At 36.2% G+C, this 25,126-nt stretch overlaps 1 protein-coding gene across 1 annotated transcript; it reads right to left on the reverse strand.

The window, feature by feature from the left end:
* Positions 1-264: 264 nt before the first annotated feature.
* Positions 265-25,126, reverse strand: GDA (guanine deaminase). Its single transcript, XM_088537473.1, has 14 exons — positions 24,976-25,126; positions 20,279-20,367; positions 18,422-18,593; positions 15,278-15,365; positions 13,903-14,008; positions 11,010-11,037; positions 9,521-9,628; positions 8,371-8,478; positions 6,429-6,526; positions 5,581-5,648; positions 4,863-5,009; positions 2,438-2,556; positions 1,297-1,324; positions 265-529 (listed from the first exon to the last, which is right to left on the reverse strand). Exons 1-14 carry the CDS (start codon positions 25,096-25,098, stop codon positions 459-461), a joined length of 1,353 nt encoding a protein of 450 aa, XP_088393599.1. The 5' UTR covers positions 25,099-25,126; the 3' UTR covers positions 265-458.

The raw sequence follows: 25,126 nt of genomic DNA on the forward strand, positions 1-25,126 counted from the left end.
CTGGGTTTTATTATTACAGGATCAGTGATAATACTGAGGAAATTGCACTATTCCATGACATTCAGTGTTTGCAAAATAGATTTACTAGTGGTGGGGAGTTAGGGTTGTTTGGAATGCAAATACTTAAGAGACAAGGAATTTTTCATTGCTCATCTTAATACTTCCTTCACTATTATTAAAAGGAGCAACAGTTGTCCTATTTAAAGAAGATATTTACCATATCTCTTATCATTGCACACAGCCTGTTTTCATAGAGAAGCCTTCTTCCTCTTACAATTGTGACAGTTTTGGTAAAATAATTCTTTAAAGGTTTAGCGAATTTTCTAACATTCACAAGTTTTGAAACATTAAACAGAAAATAAGGTCTCATTCCTGATAATCAGGCACGGTGTTTAACAATTTTTTTCCTAATCAGATGCAGAACAATCAGCAGAATGCTTTGCAGAAGTGAGATGGATTTATACTGAACTTGAAAAAGGAACCACTTGCTTTCCAGACACATATACTTCAGAAATGTTCCGATCATCACCTGAAACAATACAGCCATAAAAAAATTTGCACGTAAGTCTATGCACCAATCTATTTACTGAAACAGATCCAACCCTCAGTTTTTGAATCATTTTCGCTGACTATTTCTACAACTTAGAAACTTCATTTTCATAAGAGGAATAGTCATGACTACTGTAAAGATCAAGAAACATTATAATACCTATACATTTTTATAAAGAAATAAAGGGTCTGCATTCAGCTTTTGCAATAAAGGCATGGAATTTCTATATATTTAGAAGATTCAAAACCTGAATTTATGTCTGTACATAAGATGCACTGCTGCACAGATCTATCTGAACTAACTGAGATACCAGCCCCTAGCAGAGCTGTGTTGGGATATTGCTCTGAGCCTGAGCTAACTTCTCAGAGGACAAAAGCCTGGGAGCCTGAGCAGAGATCCACACGGATGTGGCCAGAGCTGACTCCAAAATCTCTGCCGAGCACCACAATACGCAGCAAAGCTCTTCCTCTAGAGAATGCCGTAAAAAATATCCAATCTCTTAGATTTTTTTTTTTAAGGCTTAGATAACAACTGGTCTGCAGAAGTACTTTGTTCTAAAAATAAATCTGACAGTGCATCTGATAGTGTTAAACGAAATATTTCACTAGGTTCCCCAAAGGACAAAAGTTGCATTGCTCGATACTTACTCAATATTTATAAATAAATGTATCTCCATATCATCTTAGGAGATTTTTAACACAAAAACCAAAAAGCAAATTTCGTGTCAGGCAAGGATGAAAACATACCTAGATACAGGAACTTCTGGAGGGTATCCTGAAAAACAGAAAAACAAATTCAAAAGGCGGTATGTCTTATCTCAAATAAAGTATTATTTGAAGTGTGGAATTGTTCATAAAAATAGTTTTTCTAAAAATAATTAATAACTGTAAAAATCAAAAGTTAATGTGCAGGTTTTCTAATAATTATTCATTTTCTAATAATTATTCAATATTTCATTTCAGGAAGAAAATACTACACATTTGTACAGCTGTTAAACAAACACATGCCTAGAGCACAATACTTCCCCTTTCTCATGTTTAGAGTTCTCAAATTAACTTACTGCTACTGAAAAATGGCACAAAGTTCTTAGGATTTTTATAGTCACAAGAACTTCAAACTTGGCTTACTGTGTTTTGGCTGATACTGTTTTTTTTTTTTTTTTCTCCCAGAACAATTTCATTTAGAAAAATATATTTATAATTCAAAGACTTTAATCTAAATTTAATCTAACACAGATTACTGTGACTGAATGAGGTTAAGGAACAATTACGTGACCAGTTATGCCAGCACTTCTAAGTGAATGATGGCCTTCACAACACAAGCAATAAGCAGCAGCCTGGCTGCATCAGTAAATTCAAATAACTGCCCTTCCTTACTTTTTTTAATCATAGAAAGATTTTGTTTCAGACGGTGTCCCTACAGAATAATACCACTGGTGGTTGGTATCACAAAATTCACAAAAACCTGTGCTTTTAATTCAAATTAGCTATCTTGAGTTTTTTTCTTCCGTTTACAATAGCAGTGAAGTCAAGACAATCTGGAATTTGACTGTATTCAAAATGTTAACTGAAACAAAATTGCTCTTTCCTAGCAGCTATTTGTCATTGTAATTAGCTGACTCCAGTTGCCAACTTTAGCTAGTAAAACATACATTAAAATTTTATATGCCTTTTTATTCACAAGGAAGTAAGACTGTCATTGTGGCTAATTCAGTTCTGAGAATAGTTCTGTATTGCTTGAGCAGCAACACAGACAGGAACAGTGCAATATACCAGATTCCTGTCACTGAGATACAACCAGAATTATTAGAGCCTCATCAGGGTTATCACAGCCCTTTATCACATTATTTTCAACAATTTTTTGGCTCATGAACTCTTTTTTCATTACCTCAAAAGCATCAGAAGAGAACAAGTCAAAAGGACTGTCTGAAGCCTTTGTGTTTACCAGCAGTGCATCGAATTCTTTGCCAACTTCAAAGTTTCCAATCACATTTTCTAGACCTAGAACTGAGAATCAAAGTAAGTTTACAAACAGGTCTTCAGTGAAAGTCTGGCGACTTACTTGAGAAAGTCCTAAGAAGAACAAAAAGAGTTTAGATTGCGACAAGAAAAAGACTGAAAGTAATTATAATAGTCAGCATGCTGACATCTGAGTTCTTCAGCAGTTTTTCAGGAAAAATATATATCTTCAGGTGAAATGATGAAGGGCAGCTTCTATGCGAAAGACAACAACAACAGTTCAAACCCCATTTTTAGTTTTTGTTCTTTGAATGTTCTCCCTTAGTTCTGTAATGTACAGATCTCATGCATAAACTACTATTTTTTGTAGATAGAACAGTAATTCCTCACAAAAATCCTGGAAGTTCCAAAGGGATGAAATAAAGTCAGACCAATAGTAAGGTATGGGTAAGTAATGCTCACCTTGCTAAGGCAGGCTACATTGTTGCTTGCAGGGTAACATATAATAATATAATAAAAATAAGTAAGATATGTTTATTATTAGTTGAGAGTATAATTAAGGCTAATTAGTAGGCAAAAGTCATCTTCAGATCTGAAGCCCCCATGGCCAGTTGTAAGGCTTCTCTTGTGGTAGAAAACTACATTATTTACACCATAAATGAACTGTAATGATGAACTTTATGGTTCATCACGACCTTGGGATCTTAGGTCCACAAACAGCGGAAATTTACAGTTTTATTATGTACAAATGGATCCTTCCAAGAGATTGGAACAGCTAAAGAGATGCCTTTGCATCTCCTTTGAAATAACTTGGGATATTTTTATGTTACAAAGTATCTAAATATGAAATTAAAATCTTCCATTGAATTAAATTACCGAATGAGATAATAACTACATAATTTGTTCACTTGTTTTTAGACTGCATCTATTTGAAAAATGAATTTCTGTCTTTAACAAACTGTGTGAGACAGAAAGTTCATAATACCATACACTTAACACTCCTCAGAATGAGGAAACTCTACCTCTGATTGCTTAGCAGTTCAACTAAAAGGATCTCATGTTCTTTTGGGCTGCGAGCAGAATGCAATTTTTCGATTAAACACAAGAGGGTGACAAATGTTCAGGAGACTCAGCAAAGCAAATTATTCCAACAAAAATGCTGTCACATTTAAATTTCTCAAAACTCTGCTCATCACAGGGTATACCAGTAACTTTAATTTTACACCCTTTTTGAAAGTAATTCGGCAAGCATAAAATAGTTCAAAATAAAACAAATACATGACAGTTCTGTAAACTCCAGAACGCAGATAAACCAGCCACAAGAGCTGTAGAGAGGGGAAGAAGCCACATGTAAGTTTGGAATTTTGAAAAATTTTCCTTTCTGTTTCTGTATCTTACTCTTGCTTTTGATTAGCACCGTATTTATTCTGGGAAATTAATTTCTGCTTTTATGGCCTCTGCTCAGTTTCTTTCTGTCTTCTCTGTTCCCCAATTACACCCTCTAGTTCAGCTGCACACCTGAGAAAAGCTACTTGAGGAAATTTTCATTACAACTTGCAAGGTTTCATTAATGCTTTCAGTTTCAATTACCTGTGTTTTTTGAAATCAACAACAAAAAATGCTCAGAAACAGTAGTGGACATAGCAAACCAAAACAATTAGAAATTTTTAATCATGTGTAAAATTTTACCTCTGTGTAGCCCCTTTTTTCCTATTATTTACTTCAAAATCATACAAAGTCCAATAAAATTTTGCTAATTGTATAAAAATTGAGTATTTGTGAATACTGATTGTATCAGATATGATTAGCATTTTTAAGATGTATATGCTGCTTAAACTTGGCTTTTGTCTGGGGTGATTTGCATCATATTTTGCCCTGCTGGAAAGACAGTAACAAGTCACCTCACCAAGGTCTCAAAAGAAGAAACAAACTAAGAGAGGTGACAAATATGATGCATAATTTTGTAGTAATTGCACAGTTTTTCTTTTACTGGTTGTTGTTGAGAAAACAACAATTTGTGTGACACCACAGTCTCAGGACTTTTTCAAATAGAATGTAATCCTGAATGTAGAATGCAGAATCCTGAATGTAGAATGTAGTCCTGAAAAATCATTAAGATTCTATTATTAAATTGTCACATTGTCAGAGAATGATTTTCAGAAATCAGTTTGCTATTTTTGAAAGACTAAAAAAAAATCTCTATCCACGACATGTATTATTAGTCTTAATTCTAGCATAAGAATATCTGTGAGTTCAGTCACCTTTGAAGAAAAAATAAGAAAGACAAGGACAGGGAACAATATAAAGAAAGAGCTGTAGTTCCCTATGTATATTCTAGAGAAATTTCTTCTTACCTTGACTTCCTCCTAGGGTTGCTAGTCGAAAAGCTTCTTCAAGAGTTAGTCCTCTTTCATTCACTTTATTAAGTAGAAGGGCATTAGATGCCATCATTGTTTTTCTGATCGCATCAAGCATGGAAGCTGAATATCCACCAGCAACATCTAGAAGAGATCAGAATCTTAGAAACAAGTTTTGGGAATAATTCTCTGGATTCAAAAATTACGAGCTTTAGTGAAAGGTTACGAAGGAGTAGATGCAGTAAACATGAAAAGCTTTATTGCTAAACAGTATCTATTGCAAAAAGTAGATCACAGAATCACAGAATGGTTGAGGTTGGAAGGGACCTCTAGAGGTCATCTAGTCCAACCCCCTGCTCAAGCAGGCATAGAGCATGAGGCATAGGGTCGCATGTGCTTCTAGAAAAAAAAATCATGCAAAAAAAAAGGCAACATAGCCTAACAGAAATTTGTGAAAAATTGTAGTTCAGGTTTTGCTTATTTTCATGACAAAAACATTACTTTCTTTATTCACTCTTGTATTTTTTTCAACTTTTTTTTTTTTTTAGTCAGTGCTAGATTTGAAGTAGAAGGAAAAAAAAAAAAAAAAGAAAAACAAAGGAAGACCAAGTCTATTGGCTGGAATCATGCTGAGTTTAAAATACAAACATGTGGTATGTTTTTGTATCTTTGAATTGTTTTCAAAAAATGATTAGTTCCATAGCAAATTACAAACCTGTGCCAAGGCCAAGCTTCACATTATGTTTCAGAACCTTTTGTACATTTAAGATACCACTGCACAACCTGAATTGGAATAAGAAACATATCTTGTATGATACATACAGTGAAAAGTTCATTCCTGAAATTCAGTAACAGTAGAGCTTTAGAGTAGCTCTCAGAACATGTGATACATTAGGCAACAGTGTTTGCGTTCATAAGCCTAAATTCTGTTTCTTAATTACTGAAAATAGAGCAAAAATTCTTAATATAAAAATCCAGCAGGTTTATAGTCATTTGCTGAAAAACAGCGCTTAATATTTTAGGGAAGAAAACTCATGTATAATGTGAAGTATACATACGAGATGGGAGCTCATTTCATGAATCTTTTAAGCTCTGGTATGTCATCACTAACAGATACTGGTTATATTAAAGGCAAAACCACTGCAAACATTTAGCTGGCATCATGTCAGCCTAATAGAATTCTTAAAATGTATCCAGTCATGTCATAAGCATGTCATAAGTCTACAAGAATTCCCCAAACACAAATATACTTTTAGGGGAATGGGAGACATCCAGAATCTGTTGCTGACGGAAGAGTCATAAAATAATGAACCTCAGAGGAAGACATATTCCGATACATAATATGGTACTCAAAGACCTCTAGCCAGTGAAAGCATACCGTGCAGAAGTAGAACATTCATAGTCATCATCCATCCCGTATGAGAGACTGCTTCTAGTGGAAGGACCTGCCCTATATCTAGACCTGTGATTGCAGGCTGGACTGACAGCACTATGTGAAAAACAGCTTTATCTAACAGTATTCTTTTTTCTTTCTTTCTTTTTTTTTTTTTTTTTTAAACTTACGAAGAATTGGAACAGGGACAATGTGAAATTGAAGCTCCACGAAGATTAAAAAGTTTCAGCTCTTCTTCAGAAAGATAGCAGGCATGGGCCATCACTGTCTAAAGAGAAACAGAATCACTGATTTACTCAACACTGGATTTACTTCAATGCTGTGAATTTTTGCTGCATTGCTCTGAATAGCCCAAGGGCACCTGTTACCTTCAAGAGAAATTAATACAATAGCATTTTCTCGGAGTCAGGTCGGAAAAAACTATCATTAGCTTCAGTATGCCTTAAATCAGATCTTAAAAGACTTTAATCATTCCCCTTGCTTCTTCTTTTTTTTTTTTTCATTTTATTATATACGAAGATTCTAAATCTTGGCTTGACTGACTTATAAGAGTTACAAGGAACAACAGCAAGAATGCCCAGGTTACCACTGCACTGGTACTGCATAAGGTTACTACCTTATGATGTGCATTTTATGGCTGCTGTGGAGATTAAGTATTGGGATTAGAAGCAGATCAGGCACCGCAACAGAAGATGCATACACCATTGGCTTGTTTCCCATGGTGTCTCTAAAGTTCTACACGAGGCAGATCTCATCTGGAGCATTATCTGATCAATACAGGTTAACTTGTTATGGAACTCTTCCTTCTTGCTTACTTGGTTGATTTAGAGATAAGTTCACAAGCAGTATCCACAGAGCATAGAAGGATAAGACAGTATCTTTTAATTAGACATAAACTAATTATTTCCAGACAAATCTACTTTGAATTACCTAGCACGACAAATGCCTACTCAGATAAGGATACGACAGGGAAACAGCTCTATTAGGTAACCTGGTGATATAAATCAGAACTGCACAGGGACTGTCCTCACTGAGTATACCTCGATGACACTGTGTCTTTGCCCTCTCTCAAGCTCAAATGCAACTCAAAATTCAGTGACAGCAGTAGTCAATGACATTTTAAGGTAAGCACATGCGTATGTTATCTGCTAAACCAGGTCTCTGTAGTTCTGGGGTTTGTTTTTGTAAGGGAAATATTTCAGCATTAAAATGTATTTTAACATAAAAAAACTTTTATTTTTATGTCTTAGGTTTGGGAAGGGAAGAGTCCTGTTATTTTGCTATGCTTGTCTTTAAAACAATGCTTTCTCAAAGAACAAGTAACCTGGCACCAAAACCCTGATTTTGGTCATAATTGCTACTGATATAAAAGTGATATAAAAATTTTGACAGAATTGGGAACTGTGTTTTAGCAGCACTAGTATTCTCTTTACTGTATCTTTGCAACAACTTAGCATGCACAATACTGTTCAATAAAATAAAAGTTAGTATCATGTACATACTTAAGAAATCTGTATTGACTTCTCAAATAAAAAAGTCCTATAAATATGAAATTTATGGGGGAGGATTTTCAAAGGCAGAAATGGGAGTTCAATATCTAATTCTCATGAAGTTTCTGTGTTTCTGAAAATTCTCTCCAGGAATTTTAAATCAGTTTAAGCAATCTGACTGTATGTAGGTGTTTATAAAGTCTCTCTTCCGTGAGTTTTCTGAAATCTAATACAGTGTGACTTCACACTCCAACTTCTTAGAGTGGGAAAGTATAAGATCTGCCTGCTTTTAGACAACTTAAAACTTAATTTAATTTCAAATTTTCAGGCCACTAGGCCTCTGTCAGTATTTGTCCATTTGAAATTGGATCAGGGAGCATAAAATGCCTTTTTGTCTACTTTTTACTAAAATGCTTGGGGAAAGCATGGGCTTGTCTAAAGTTGCAATACCTTTCCAGTACCATGACTAACACCTATGTAATGGAAAACATAAGCCATGTTTCTTTCCCTTAGATGTCTCTATGCGTCCTGAACTAGACAAAAGAACACACTTCTCTGGCAACTACAATTCATCAGCATATTCTCTACATGGATAAATCTGTTGAAGGTTCTATGAAATTACCTTACTGGTAAGCAGTTTGTTTCTATCATACACGTCAGTGTAATTCTGATAGGCAGGAAACAGGTTCTTCACAATTTTTAGTTCTTCTTCATTCTCACTTATGTGACTCTGTGATAGGAAAACACAAGGTGATAAGTATCATTATATTCAGGTTGTGTTCAGCTATGGCTAGACTATTATTAGTCTTTACTAAGTCTGTATTGAGATCCAGTCCTTGAATGTTTCTAATCCCACCAGAGGATCCAAAAGACTAGATGTTTTATTCCTTTAAAACCGATATGGAAAGGAATGTTTGCACAGTAAATCCCAGCATTACGGTGACATACAGACTCACTTGTTATTTGGCAAATGTTAAAATAATAATTTTTTTAAAAAAATATGTACAACTGCAAGATAAAAGATATCAGTCTACCAAATATGCAACCTTGGAACAGGGCAACATAAATGGTAACTGTTCCACATCTCTTCACATAGGCTGAGTAATTCTTGGTCTCAACTAAAAATCTGGCTCATCCTGAACTGTCATTGGAGCACGTACTTCCTATATTTTGAGAATATAGGAAGTAATGATACTGCCTTGAGGAAGTAATGAACTGCCTTGTTATGATAAATGATCTTAACATAGAGCAGGTTAAGTATAGTATACACTTAGAACGGCTTAATTTAAAAAAAAAAATCTCAAAAATTTAAAAGCATTTTAATTAGCATTTTGTTAACCAGAGAAACTTTATCATACAGTAAACTCTGCATCTATGATAATGATGTTACATATGATAGAAAGGTACCTAATTGTTTTATCTACTGAAACCTGCATTATGTAGAAACAGTAAGAGGCAGCAAGACAGAGGTGAGCAAGCTTGGAGTAAGATAGAGAAACCTTAGCAAACTAAAGGTTGCTTTAACTTCCAGTCCTTGCTGTTGGTCTGCTAATAAGCACATGCTGGAGGCTGCTGAAATTCCAGCTGCAAGCTGTCTCATTCGCTGTGCAGGTCACAGTGATCTGGTAGAGGACCACCAAAATTTCAGAGGAATTTAAAAGACAGAAATTTAGAAGTGAATAATGTAGTCTAAGTGGTTTGCGGAAGTTAGGAACAATTCTCTGGTCTGTATGCACAACACTGCAATTATACATAGCACTTTCAGAATTTACCTGTACATGGAGATCATGAGTCTCTGCTAAATTGCCAAGTGCCTGAAGCAAATCTTCTGTGCAGGAAGGGGCAAAGCGAGGAGTTACTATGGGCTGTACCCTTGGATACTGCAAATATCAAAAAGACATGCTTGAGATTGATGCTTGATACATATCAGCAACCACAACAAAGAGCAGAATGAATAACAAGCATTTACACAACAACTTGATTTTGTCTGTACGGCTTAACCCTTGCAGCATCCTTGGCTGATATGAACAAACAATCCACACAGTCATTTTCTGACTTTTGTTAGAAATGTTGTCATAGAAAGAGAATCAAAACATTTTAGTAAAATCATTAGAACAGTTTCCAGAAAACAAGCTTTTTTATTCAAACTTCCTTCTTCATTCACTGAGATTTTATCAGATCTCAGAAGAAGCATTGAATGCTCTCTCAATTTGCTGCGGAAGTAAGTAGGCATTGAGCGAGATGAGTCATTAGTGAACACTTTTTCATCCATGCCTCAGGAGGCTCACTTTTGCCTCCATGAGCCTCAAAGCAAGTCTACAAGGGCAAGAAATGATGCAAAACTGCATATTCTGTAAAAACAAGTCTCTTCCTTTCTTGATCTTATTCACTGATAACAAGCATCCTTCCTGTCACTCCAAGGACATAGAAATGCTATGCAACTAGAAGACCATGAAAAAGATGTCTAGACTACAGCTGCAGTTAAACAACTTTAAACTTTTCATTTCTAGATTAAAGTTTTCATTAAAAAATAGACAATTGAATTATTTGTCCTCATACAGGTAATACTTTTTGGCATTGTGCACTTGGCACTACTAAAAGAAAATACATGATAACTTGGTTTGCAGTTTCTTATCCCAATTCTCAGATACGGGATTTGGGGAAATTACTTCATTTACTGTTGCAATTTATGCACTAGACTCTAGGCATCTATTCTTAAAAACCTTGAGATACAACTGCTAACGAATTAAGCTACAGAAAACAGAAAGCTAATGAGAAAAGAATCCCTGTATATAAAGTAAGAGTGTCATACTATATCTGCAGAATTTCTTCAAAAACACACTGAATGCAAGTGCTGATCCAATAGTAATTTGGTAATGAATTAGTAATTAAATCATAAAGACATCTGTTTTTTTGGTGAGTGCTTTTATTAGAGCACTTAAATACACCACAGAGCGATCTTCCACCTTTCTTTAACAGAAATCTGCCCCTTGAAGGAAGCCATGATTTTTAAAGGGAATAAAAAATATTCACAGAACATTATTCTGCTGTGGTCTGACTACATAAAACTGACTTTATATGGCTACAAAACCATTCCTCAAAAACCTGGCTAGCGGAAAAGTACATGCAGATTGAGAACTGATTGGCTTATTTTTATTCATTTGTCATTAGGACAAAGTTTGTCAGTGGGATTGGTGACTCCATATCTCCATACAGTATTTTCTGAACATATAAATGAATACAAGGGTGAAATCTACTTACTTTCTTTCCTAGTAGTTCTTTAACAAACCTGAAAAAAAGGATAGAAAAGTTTAAGTTTTCACATTTTGTATAAATTAAGAAAAACATAGAAAATATTTACTTAGGCATTTTATTAAGCAGTTCAGACAATTATATGCAGAAAGTTAGCCAGATTCTCAGATGAAATACAAAGTTGAAACAAACTAAATATGCCAGTTGTGAATTTGACCCTAAATAAGCAGATTTCTTTTTTCATTTTTAATAATTAACACTAGACACGTGGTAATTACTCTGAGTTCTCAGTGAAAACCAAACACACGTTATACTAGATTTGCTGAAAACAAAATTGTATGCTACAGCAGCAACATTAGAGAAAAATGCTTTTATTTGTCTATTCTTTAAATCACATCAATAAATGTATTCTGTCATTTCAAGTCCTATTTTCAAAAAATGCTGCAATTATTTCTTATCTCTTTTAGAGTAGTTGCATATGTTGAGATTTAAACTTATGGATCTCTCTTCCTCCGTTGCTGAAAGGATCCCTGATTTTCTAGAAGTGCTTATATTATATTTAGTGCATAAACTATCTACTTCATGGAAAGCACAGTGTAGTTTCACAGACTTTGTCAAACACAAGGACCTACTGCAGAGACTCTCTATAAAAACTCTAAAACAGTCTATATGGGCAGTACATATGAATGCACAAAACTTTCTCTGACTTTGAAGAGAAGGAATGCCCTGCAAACTTGCACATGCTACGTATACAAAGAACTCTCAAAAGCTATTATGAAAAGGACTGTGGACAGGGTCTCTGTGAATTTTATGTCACAGTTTATTTTAGAAATTTTTTATTATTTTTATTTAATGACAAACACTGGATCAAATGTGGCTCTTTTTGTTAAATAATGTAGAAAGAAATTCATCCAGATTCACGGTATTGCACCCAGTACCAGGTGACCTGCTGAAAATTACACGCCTATTTCTGCCTATGATCAATGGAATTTGACCCACCACTGCCAAGCCAAATAGCAATGCGAATTATGTTCCTGTTCATCTGTCTCTGTTTTAATGATTCACTTGATACAATAATTAATTCTGTTCAGTGAAACAGAACATAGAAAGTAAGCATTGCTCTCCCAGATAACTTCAAGGTGGTTATTTTCATTCAATATTTTTTCATTAAAAGTATCAGCATTGCTTTGATAGTAAAATACCCCCACACATACACACTGTATACACATATATATATGTATGTGTATATATATATTCACACATACACACATATATATATTCACACACATGCACATATTTATATACCTACACACACACAAGGTGTATACTCTACCCCTTGTTGGTTCATACACAGAAAGAAGGATGCTTAGGTTCAAAACATTGCTATCTGTAGGGGAAGAATAGATTTGAACACGGGTTCATGGCTTCCTCTTTTTAGATGACTGCTCTTGTAAGATGAATATTAAATAATATATCCATATACATAACATAAAATATAAGCTTCAGTTATCTAATTTTGTATTGATCCTCCTCTCAGGAGATGGGTAGATTCACATTCTTAATCTGAATTTAGACTAAATATAAAAATTAGTTGAAATTGTGTACTAACTCCATACATAAGATAAAAATATTTCTATCAATTGACTGTGAAGTACTGAAATCAATTTTATGACACTGTGTTAGATCACATCCCTTAGGTTATTGAAAAAAAAAGAAAGAAATGGCTTTTTATGGAAAAGGAAGAGCTTTTTCACCCTTCTGTAATATATTAGTAAGGTTCAGACATGCTGGAAATGAATTTTCCTGTTTAATGCACAACTCTCCACTGTAAGACAGCCACAGAGCACCTGTAGCACACTCTCTTCCAAAGATGTGAAACACTTGCTATGCACATAATTACAGGAGAATGGAGCAGGGACACAGACAGGTATTTAAAGGAAAACTATTTAAGTCATTCTCAAGCTTTTTTTTTTAAATAAAAATAAAAAGATTGGATGTAGAAGTTCTGATGCTTTCAGGACTATTCAGCAGAACTGACTGTACTAAAAGAATAGCTTTAGGTAAGGAAAAACAAAAGTTGGCACAATATAAACAATTTTAAATGTTTTAAAATAGGCGTAAAAATAAACACCATTAATCCATGACACTTTGCAACTTCAAATGTGTTTTAGTGCCATTCTTCTAACATTACTTGGAAAAATAATGTCACAATTTCACATAGGCAATGGTAATATAAATATTTCGTGGCATGTAGTTACTTTGTGAGCTTTATAGCTGAAACACTTAAAAAAGTATATAAGCATATTTGCTAAGCATATTTGTATGTTGGCCTAAGCATTTTCCAAGCACAGACAAGAAAGCTGAAGCTTAAGACAGCAGGTTTCTATACCCAAACCATGGTTTCCCCTCTAGCCTACCAGAAATCCACAGGGTATAGTGTTTCAGTTTGTTTGTTTTTTTTTTCATTCACTTAGTTGCATGTTGCATAAATTTCACCGATGCTATGCTAGAAGACATAAGAACTGGAGCATGTTTAAAATGGGGTATATGAGGGTTGACTCCTACAACTTCAATAAAGCCTAAATGGGGAAAGGAACAAGCTCGATGATTAACGGGGGCAAAGGAGCTGCTTCCGCCCATATCAAGTCACATAACCTCTACAAACAGAGTTGGGAGGGAGAAGATGAGGATACAACGCATACATATTCCTTCTGATTTCTTGAACTGAAGTTTCCTTAATCCTTAAGAAGAGCTAAAGAGAAACTGCATGTGCTGTGCAGCAGCTGCATATGAATTGCTAGCACCACAGAAAACAACACCATGGGAAGAAAAAAGGAAAGTTCTCAATAAATTCCTTGGCTTTCAAATTCTGAAGGCAGCTCTATCAATTTAATCATCTTACCTTTCTGTCTCTTGGATGGAATCAGCAGTAGTCTCCTTGTATTGTGGAACACTGTCATTCAGATCCATACAGACTTTGCCAACAAAAGCTCTTTGACCAAATTTATCTGTGGAGATGCATAAGAAAAGAGAATTTATTCACTCAGTCATTCTCAAAAACTCCTGACAAAGCTGGTGTTGAAATCAAAATAGCAAATTCTATCCCGGGTAGTGCCATTTAGAAATTAACAGAATTTACTCTCTTTTCTTCAAGTTGGTACCATCCATGAGACTTACAGAGCCAAAAGGGGGAAAAAATATCAACAAAAACTTTTAAATATGAACTCTCCTCGTCCACATTAGCACCCAGCTTTATAAGCGTTATAATTGAGAACTGGATTACTGTTACTTAACTGCAACCAGAATTGATAATGATGGTATCTGAAGGAAACCACTGAGAAGCAGAAGATGAGAAATGTCTCATGGCATAGAAAAGTACAGGCACCAAAGTACAACAAGTTTAGCAGGTGAGCACCCTGCGCTGAGAAAAGACATGAAGATATCTGGAAAGCCCTTCTCCTTAAGCTATAATTAGGAGGATTGTAACATGACTTTGACCGGAGGAAATAATCAGAGCTACTTCTAACCCATTTCTTCAAATCTTTCAAAATTCATACACAAAATTTAAAAGGAAGACAGGTAATATTAATTGTTATACATTTAAACATGTTTCTACATTAGATCTCTTTTAATGTCCAAGATGTTGAATATATTACAAAAGCAGACAAGCTAGAAAATTATTGATGGAAACTGAGATTCCCCTTAATTTGCCCTCCTTCAGGAGCAAATATCTCTCTGCAAACACTAGCAAAAAAAAAAAAAAAGAAAAAGAAAAAAAAGAAAAAATGAAAAGAAACACCAGGCATTTTTAACAATGGAAAAGAGGAAGAAATAAGATTTGATGCAACTCCCACTGTTCTGATTTTGAAGGGTGTGCAGAGTTTTTTGATGATGATTCTCAACTGAAACCTGAGAGGTGCAGGAAATTAAGGCATTGACTGTGCCTCTTATCATTTAGCCCTTTACACCTCAAACTGCAAAAGGGTGGAAGAAGAGAACTGCAGCTGAAGAGCAACTCCTTTAGACCTAATTTGAGTTCAGCCTGCAGCTGATTGTGAACAAAGAATAGCAGAGACAGAAAGAGTTAACAACAGAAGGATAAATAAATGAATGGGGATAACTGGACTGGATTTGGCGGACAAAGAGTGAAAGAGAAAATGAATAAAAAGAATGAATAGAGGAAAAAATTCACAGTTAATCTAAAATGCCTAAGCTCCGTTAGCTTCAAGTAACATAGTCTACACAACATCTTTCAAAACTCATTCTTGCAGTCTTACCTATAATTTCAGCTAGGAGAAGAGAAGTATCTGTATGAATTGTTGCAAAGTAGCAAGCTGTAGTCGTGCCATTCTTCAGAGTTCGTCTCTATAAAAAGAAACCAATTTCAACTGTCTGGGAAAAAAGAAAAAAAAAGTAGCCAAGCTGCCAAAATGCAGAACAGGCTGTCAGTGACTTCAAACTGCAAGAACATTTAGTTATTCAACAGAATTTGCAGTGGAGTGGAAAAGTAAAATATAGCCTTTTAATTTTATAGTAGCTTTTTAAAATGTGAATATTAATAAATAGAAAAAAATCCTCTTCCAAACCTGAACAGGTTTATAGTAGTAGTTAGACCCATAGAAACACATCTTTAACTCCCTCAGTCAAACTGGTAGCAAATTCTGACTTATGTCTAACTCAAATTAAATTTAGAAATACAAATAACTAGTTATCTAGGTAACTCCTTATTTTAAAAAGACTGTCTGATTTTCACAGTGGAAGTACTATTTATCTAACTTTAGCAAATCAAAGCTTCTGGGAAAAAGTAATTACTTTGATTTGCCCACCTGAACAACTGGGTGTTCTCAACAGGATATACTGGCTTCCACATAGACAAACCCTTCCTCACTTCTGAATGCAATTTAACAAGATTCAAGGTACAAGCAAGTAGAGAACAATTGTTTAGAACTTAATCTAACTATTTATTTAATTATACAATTTGAAAGGAGAAGATGAGTAGTATTTGTTCATTCTACTTTTGGAAGACAGAACAGTAAACACTCATAAAACATAATATAACTATAAATGAGTCTTTAAGAATTATAGTTTCATTTTATCTTGGGACCAGTGTACACTTCATTGATTACTTATTCACCATAAAGATTTAAATTATTTCTTTGTATGCTGGTTACACTGTCAATTGAATTTTGTGGGGTTTTTTTAATTTGGCAGCAGAAGACCATTGCCAAATCAGATGCAGCTTTTGAGAAAGGCTAGCTAATTGCTTCATAAATATGAAACCAAGCTCTGTCTTTTCCCTACGATGTTCAAATCAAGGCCATTAATCAAAAACATATCTTCAAGTGTGCCTAAAATGATTTTCAATATAATGATTTATCTGGTGAGACAAACTATTTTTGTCATTTTTAACTTTTAAAAGCTAGAATTCTCTTCTTCTGTATTTTTAACTTTGTTATCTAATAAAAACTAAAAACATTTTACTCCATTTATGTTTGGATAGAACACTGTCTTTTCTAAAACTTGAGAGACCACAGGGGATCTCAGCTAAAATTCTGCCAAGTTTCAACTGATTCTTCACTCTTAGTAGGCACAGAAAGTTAATTGGAAATACAGTAACAATTTGAAAACATCGCTGTTTTATTTCCAGTATGAGGATATTTTTCACACTAATGCAGTTCTTTAACTCTTACTCAATTTTGGCCTCAACTTGTGAAAACAAGATCCACAGTTCTATTCCAAAGTATGTAACGATTACTTCTACTTACCCTATTTTAAATTTACTATGCACCTCCTTGTCCCTCTATCACAAGCTAGATGGTACAACTTTTAGCCTACGTCACCCAGACGAGTTGTTTTATATACTTGTATCTTATTCTTCATTTGTCACCATCTGCTAAACACACCAGCGCTTACCAGCCTCTCTTCCTACACTTTTTCTACCTTTAATCTTGATCCTTTTCCATCACCAGTCCTTTCTGAGATCCCCCTGACTTTTTGAGATCTGCAGGAGATGTTCAGTGCAAGACTTTGGCACTTTTTGATTTATAAAAATCCTTTATACTTTCAAAGTCTTCTTTCATGGACCATGATTGCACAGCTTTATGGCAATTAAGTCTAAGTCACATCTAAAGTCATTCAGTCTTCTGACTTGATTAAGACTGAAGAAACATGTAACAAGGTAGCTTTCTGAATATTTTTCACCAATGAGTTGGGCTGAAAATACTAGCTATCCAGCTATTTAGACAGTTCCGATACACTTGGCCATGAGACCTATTAATAATCTGCAGTAACACTTTCCTGTGAAGACACTTTCCTGACATTGTGCTATTTGATACACACAGGAAAGAAGCTAACCATTGTGTTCAAGTTCTTCCAATTAATTTCCATTTTTCACTCATTCTTTTCTTGGGGATACTATTAAATATATGTCACAGTGAGCATGGACCACCTGATTTAATCCTGTCTGAACTGATGGAAACAGTAACAGGATGCTGAAGTATATTGTGGAAGGAGGGATAATCCCTATGTTTTACATCACTCAAGTCTTACATGTTGGGTTACTAAACTCACAACCCAGCTGTTCTTACTGTATCAAACTGCAGAAGGACATTTTTTTTAAGTCTATGTGGCAAGGAGATTATAACCAGTTATTTGAGACCCAGAATGTTGTGACTTTGACAACACATACAGTCACAGTATTAGAAAAATGACATAAAGCTTATGCTGGCCATGTCAATCAATCTGGTAGAGGTGTATCAGTCCACTTATTATAGGATATATTTCAGGGAACAGGACAGAATCAGTACTCAGCAACCTGACCTAGTTGTTTTTTGCTCTTCAAGAGGAATTTGACCTTCAAGTCTTTATACTGCTCACATAGTTCAAAACAGTCGTTCTCTACTTAACACCACAAATATCATCCAAAGACTTCAGCTAAAGGCGCTGTGGTGAAATGAATTCCTGCTACAGTTCCCTCAGCTGTAGAAGCTGCTTCCTCAACCTGTCCGGAACATCCCAAATCTGTTAAATGGAAGAAGCCTCTTCTCATGTCCCTATAGTCTTTTCCAAAGATGTGTTCACATTACAGGTCTTTGGTGTATTAAAGAAATTATTTCTCTCAATTATTTCTAAATTGAGTTTATCAGCACCAGCCAGCATTAGTAGCTCTGACAACAATCCTAAATATTTGTCAATATACCTAATACCAGAAAAAGAAAAGATAAACAAGGTAGTTGTTAGTAATGTGTCTAAATAAATTGTCCCATCAGCAATCAAGGAACAAGATGGCAACTAGTAAAGGAGAGACAATTAGAACAGTGCTATATGGCACATGCTCTCCTTCTCCTATTTCTCCCAAACTTCTGAAAATGTATATAAATATGAATGCAATCAAATAAATAAATGACATTTGCAATACTTACAACAACTCTGGTGTACACTTCTTCTGCAAAATCATTATCTTTGAATTTGGCTTCTGTTGGGAATGTGTAGGTAGTTAACCACTGCAAAAGAGGTAGATCTACTCTTGTACCAGCAAATGAATACTGAGGTGCATGAATGTGTGTATCAACCAATCCTGGCATGAAGAATTCACTAGGCAAAGAAAAACAAAAAACAAAAACAAATCAAAGATTTTTTCTAAGGTAAAAATATTGCTTTTAACAGCATTCATGATTGAGAATCACCAGAGAAATAGCCAGGACTGAGAAATCTCATTCTTTCACCATTAGTGTGTCAATCCCAGCTGACCCCTAGACTTCAGCTGCATGAAGCAGTTGACTGATAACTTTATATAGACTTGTATGTAGGTAACTGAGAGGAAAACAACAGGGGACTAGAAGTTAATTCAGGAGCACGATGAATTCAATTAACTGCAGCATTTACCAAGGGTAAATACGAATAAGCCAGGCTCGGCTGACTCCACAATAATTAAAATTACTCCACAATAGAATATACCTGAACAAGAGAAGAATTGGCCCACTCTTGCTTTCTAGTATACATCTGGATACATTTAGTTGACAGATAAGTATATTTACAATACTGTGACTTTCTACATCTCATTTTTTCTATACATTATATATGTGTCTACGCATGTAAACAATCAGTGAAATACAAAGTTTAATGGAAGAAGAGTTACTGTGTCTACAAATGCAGATGAAGATGCTGACAAAATAATCTATTCAGTCCTTTGATAGCAAAGATATAGTTACTGTGAAAACGTAATATAGCTCACTGTATGCACTACACATGTAATAACAGAGGTGAGAATAACATTATTGGGAAATCACTATAACTGTTTAGTTGTGTGCTGGAATTTCATATATATTAAATTTCTCTCACTTATCCTGCCTTCTCCCTGACTACAGGGATAACATTGATTTCTTCTTTTTATAAATCCCCCTCTTCCTATATGCTAAAACACTGAAAGACCCTTCCCAGTCAGATACGCATTCCCATTGCCTTCCATTTTCCCCAAGATATTTCCAATGCAAAAGAAAACATCTCAAGATTCATATATTCTGTATGATTAGTGTTCCAAGAAATCCTACAGACTTTAACTAATGAGCATTCAAACAATGTTGCGTCTCTAGACTTTAAGCCACTAGCAGCTTACAGTTGTGCTACGGAATTTAAGGCACAATAGGTACAGTCCAAAAACATTTAATTTCACCTAAAGAGTGGCGATTTTGTTGGCTGAAGGAAAAAAGAAACATGCTTGCTGCAGTACAAGTTGAAATGCAAGGTTCTATGTTTATAGGATTTAAACCCTCTTTTTTTAAACTAGTTTTAATTACTTTTTGTTAGAGAGGTTATCAAGGCCCAAACTATTCAGTCCTGTATCTGCAACACTTATGCTGCCCACATTTGTTAAATGTAGAGTTACCAGCTCTCACCTGTTGTCACAGCCCACTGCTAACAGTACAGACATACAACATAAACTAAAGAATGTCATTTACTTTTGCATGAAGAGAAAAGGTCATATATGAAAACTAAATATAGCACTTTGCTCTGTGCAGTATGAATCAGCCGGCACAACTGACTCATGGCTGTGGTCCCGTACCAAAGAATGCCAAAAGCATGTATACCGTTCACACTCCACACCTAATCCAAAACGCTTGCATCTCGGATTAAGAGTTCTCATGGAACTGAAAGGGAGTTTTGCCCGTAAGATTGGACTTATAGCTTGCTCTATGACTAAATTTGTTCACATAGACTCCTGTTACTCCACTCAGGGAACAAATTGCATTTGCTGAAATTAATCTAAACCAAACACATACTGATTACTCAGTTCTCTTATGTCAGATGCTTTGAATCCCCACTCCTTAGCCAGCTTCTCTTGCTGATCATTGTGCTCCAAAAACACAATCTAAAAGAAAGAAAGAAAAGCAGTTACAGACTTTGAGTAGGTATCTCATGTTATTTTTACATGAAAGCATATAGCAGTCATTATCTTACAGCAGATTTTATACACTTCCTACAAAAGAATTAGGTTTGCATTGAAATAGTTGTTCCACCTGATACACACACACACATATATATATGTATATAAAAGAATTAACTCACTCTAAACAGATATATTGGCAGACCTGCATAGGGAAAATTCAGCATTCACTGCCACTTCTGTGAAGGGCCATGATGCTAGCAATAAGGGAGTTCTTGATGTAAGTATATGACAGCCTTAATGGAATGTAATTATACCATTTAAAAACATAAGGGTCAGATTAATTGCTTTGCCTATGACTGCCTGGTACTGAGCTAAGTATTTTCTAATTTTCCATTCATGTCATTAACATAGCTTTCTATTTTTTAACTGCCTAGGAGGATGAAATACATTGAGTGAGAAAATGCAAATAATCTTTTAACTTTGCCAAATGCAGTAGAAGCATGCATTTCTGTTTATTTCAGATTTCTGTTTATTTCAGAAACCTTCAATACCAAAGCCTAATTTGCCCCCATGTGACTTCTAGAGAACATAAATTCTATGGCTGTTAAACTCCTTTGTCAGCTCACAATTTTAGCATATTTGCTCCTTTGTAAACTTCATGATGTTTTTGTCTGCATCGTGACTCTCGGCAGATAAATTCTATTTCTTTTTATTTTCTCTCATACATGGCAACACTAGCATGGCAATTCTCTGAGAAACAAAGAGTGGTGAGTTTAAAAATGCAAGAATAATGATTAGAAACCATGAAAACAATCAAACAATTTTTATTCATTTGTACTAGAATGCTTCCCAGAGACTGTCAGGACCAGATTTTCATTACATTTCTTATAGTAGAGGAAGACTCGCTGACCGAAGATTTAATATCCCAGGCTTTAGAGACATAAAGTTCTTGCCAAACCACAATTTTTGCCTGAAACCATCTTAGGGCCTTCTAACTCCTTTGGTATGGTCATCTTGTTTCCACCTTGTTCTTCTGTTTCCAGATATTTGTCATCACCTTCACAACTGCAGCTTTTAAAACAGCAATTAAAAAAAAAAAGACAAAAAAATACCCCAAGCACCAAAACATGTAAAGGCAAGATGAACCACTTATAAAAAAGCAACAACAACAAAAAAGCACTGTCTATCATATTTAGCAACTAATTACACTGCTGTTTTTTTATATGTGTATTATACTAGCTTTTCTACTTTCCACATTTTTAGATAAGAGAACATAAATAAAGGTTAATTACTAAACTGCAGACAATAAAAAAGATGTGGTTGCCTACTTTTTTAAGCTAGGTATGAGTTTTTTGATTGTAAAACATTAACAGTAGATGTTACAAAAATTTTAGTCAGAAAAAGATGTCTATTAAAACCATAACATGCAAGTGAATACTTAGTAGAAATAATTGAAAAAATAGCCTATTAATGTTTCACATAAAGCAGCACACCTGTTCTTTTAAAGAGAAATCCTTAGACTCTTCAGCCAGTTTAATTAGTTATATACCTGCAAAAAGACTAGAATACAGACCTGATGAAATTTCTGATGAGCAATAAAGAAAATGTCACTCAGATACTGAAGTCAAAATGGATGCAGAATGACTAATGTTAGAGCTGCTGAGCAAAAAAAAAAAAAAGAAAAAAAATAGAGAAAGAAAGAGAGAGGGAAATATATGAAATACCAGATGGCAAAAGCTGAAAACAGACGTTGCCATGGAAAAGAACTGGATATGATATACCCTTAGGGCTCAAATAAATGAAACATTTAAATCATAGAGGAATTAGGAAAATATGTTTCAAGGGAGCTGAACACATGAAACAAATCATACACCTGACGCCTATTCCATTTTTCTTAAATGCAGCTGTGGGCAAATTAGGAAGACGTCTGCACTCTTTTCAAACATAACAAGCTTTGTTTTGTTTATTCTTAACCACTTCCCAAGAGAACTGCTTGATCACCCAAAACATAATCCCGATTGCTCTGGGAGGCCTTAGTCCCGGTCACTTTCTAAATCTTGAGGGAAACTATCACTTGGGGTTAGGCACATCACAAAGGGCAGGTAGATCAATGGGTGCTAACACCAGCACACAATTGACACTTTGGTCAGTTCTGATGTGGAATTGAAGTCGCTCATGCAATGACGCTAAAGGATATAAAGGCAAAGAGATGAGTTCTCCTTACCTCGGTCCCCAGCTCAGCCCTTTTTATGCCTAGACATGCTCAAATCTCTCCACAACATGTAACTTCTCTAGTCAAGTATGTTTTCACTACAGTGAAACCTGAGTGCCTTTATTCTTCACCTTGGAAACAACATGGCTACCTTAAGGGTGGAAAGTAAATGATATTGGCCAAAGGAGATCTTTTGAATCTAGCAGTGCCAGTAATTATGTTGTGTCCCATTACAAAGTCCCTAAATGAACATGAGTAAATGCTTCAACCTTCTCTCACCTCCCACATGCTTCTCGTCCTTTTCTAACCCCACAACTGTTAACTGCCAGTAGAAACATGAATGCCTCTCCTGTCACTTACCATGGCAGACACCATATTTTTGACCTCACTGTTTAATGAAGCTAACATTTAGGAGTTTTGCTATTAAAGATATGATGTCCATCACCTTCATGATCCTCCAAACTGAAACATGAGTCTAGATGGAAGACAGGATCATTTATTAGACATGCCTGCCAGATGAGCAGCCCTGCAATCTGCTGAGAAGGACCATGCAATGAACACCGCAAGGATGCTGGTGCCTTGCTGCCTCCCTCTAGTACAGACACAACTGCAAGCAAGTGCAACATGCCTCACTGGCTGTCCTAGCTGGTGTAAGGCCTATTGCCTAAGCTTGGCAATACTTAATAGTATCAACTCTTTTTCTACACTTCTTGCTCTTCCCAATCCTTCAACAAGTCATCAACAAGAAATCTTTCAACAAAAGCAGCTTTTATCTTAATATTGGTTCCATTTACCTAATATTTTACCTTGCTAGCATTTCAACATTTAAATGACAATTCATATTTTCAATTTGACTCTAATTTCTTTACCCTAAATAATAATATTTTTCTAAAATTCCTCAAGAACCATACCACACTGCAACTATTCAGTTTTGGTTTTGGTTTTGTTTACATGCAATAATTTGGGTCTCTTACCTGACAAAAATGTTTCCTTTCCTGTAATTGCCTTTTCAACTACCAGCGAAGCACAGTGGACTGTCACTTTTGTCTTGGGCTTTTGCTAGACAAATATGCCCATAGTGGACTGTGCAGTGTTGCCACACACTAACTATATGCTCCTGACATTTTGAGGAGAAAACAAGGCACATAGTAAGGAACACCATCTGCCTGTTCACAAAAGCCCACAGCTCACCCTGTAAAAGACCGTGCAATATTTCTCCATGTTGGAATCAGCAACATGAGGTGCCAGAATGATACCCATCTGGTTAAAATTAGCTCTTTGGGAACAACACTGAAATAGTTTGGGTGTATGTTTCAACAATAAAGCATTTTTCTTGCCACCATATGCCTGTAGCACCAGCTCTTCAGTGGCTCTAATGGAAATTCTACATGAGGTAAAGCTACAGAGGCCAAACAGGCTAAAATTCACTGCATTGGAGTAGTAAAATCACAAGAATTTGCACTAAATAGAGAAGAAACTCCCTGTTACTCCCTTCTGGTAGGAATTTTATTTTTTGCCAAGTGTCTTACTGATAAATGATTTTTAAACCACTCTGTGGGAGCATGCCAGTTTAAGCAGAGGAAAGAGTACCCAGCGAATCCTGTTCACTAGGAGACAAGGAGAGGGGATGATGGAGAGTACAGATCACTCGCCTGCAGCCTCGTGAGGTAATTGTTTTTCCAGACCTTCTAAAGGTCTTGATTTCCCGAGGGCACACAGCAGCTGTTCGCTCCCAGAAAATCACTTTAAAGACCTGTGCAGGGTGAGTTTCTGCCTCCTGCACTTGAATTACAGAATTCAAAACCTTTACCCATCCTGCCATGTTGCATTTTAGTTACAAAAAAAAAAAAACAGCCAATTACATAGGTGTGTAAGCTTTTATTCAGCTCCTGTAAGCCCAGGTACAGCTTTCCACAGACTTTGCAGCGCCCTGTACCCAGCTGCTCCTGTGCTAGAGGAGCCGTGGGGAAACAGGACCTCGCTGACCCGTAGGGACCGTGAAGGAAGAAATTCAAGGGGAGCTCAAAGTTATTACCCTCCACCTTCATCACTTTCTACAGCCTTACCACGGGTTTTTGCGGGGAATGCAAGGGAGGAAGCACCTGCGCGGCGGGGAGGAGGAACCCCCGCGGTCCCACAGCCCCGTGTTTCCGAGTCACCTCCCCGGCCCCAGCGCCGGCCCGGAGCCCCCAGGAGCTGCGGGGGGCGGGCAGGAGACGACCCCGGCCGCCGGCATGGGCGATTTGGGGCTAAAAACCCGCTTCTTATCAGGGAGCGCCCCCGCGCTGCCCTTCGCCGTGGGGCAGCCCCGGGGGAGCCCCCAGCGCCCTCCCCGCCGCCGTCCCCCCGAAAGCCCGATGCGTCCCGGCCCGTCTCACCTTCCCTTCGTGGTCCACCCCCAGCAGGTGCCCGGGCAGCACCTCCATGGGCGCCTCGCGGCGGGAGTGCACGAAGGTGCCCCTGAAGAGCAGCGCGAGCGGCGGCGCCCGCGGGGAGCCCATGGCGGCGCGCGAGGCGCTCGGCTGCCAC

Source organism: Tinamus guttatus, unplaced genomic scaffold, assembly GCF_059628265.1.
Source record: "Tinamus guttatus ecotype Peru unplaced genomic scaffold, ASM5962826v1 Tinamus_guttatus_pri_ptg000782l, whole genome shotgun sequence".
NCBI lineage: Eukaryota > Metazoa > Chordata > Aves > Tinamiformes > Tinamidae > Tinamus > Tinamus guttatus.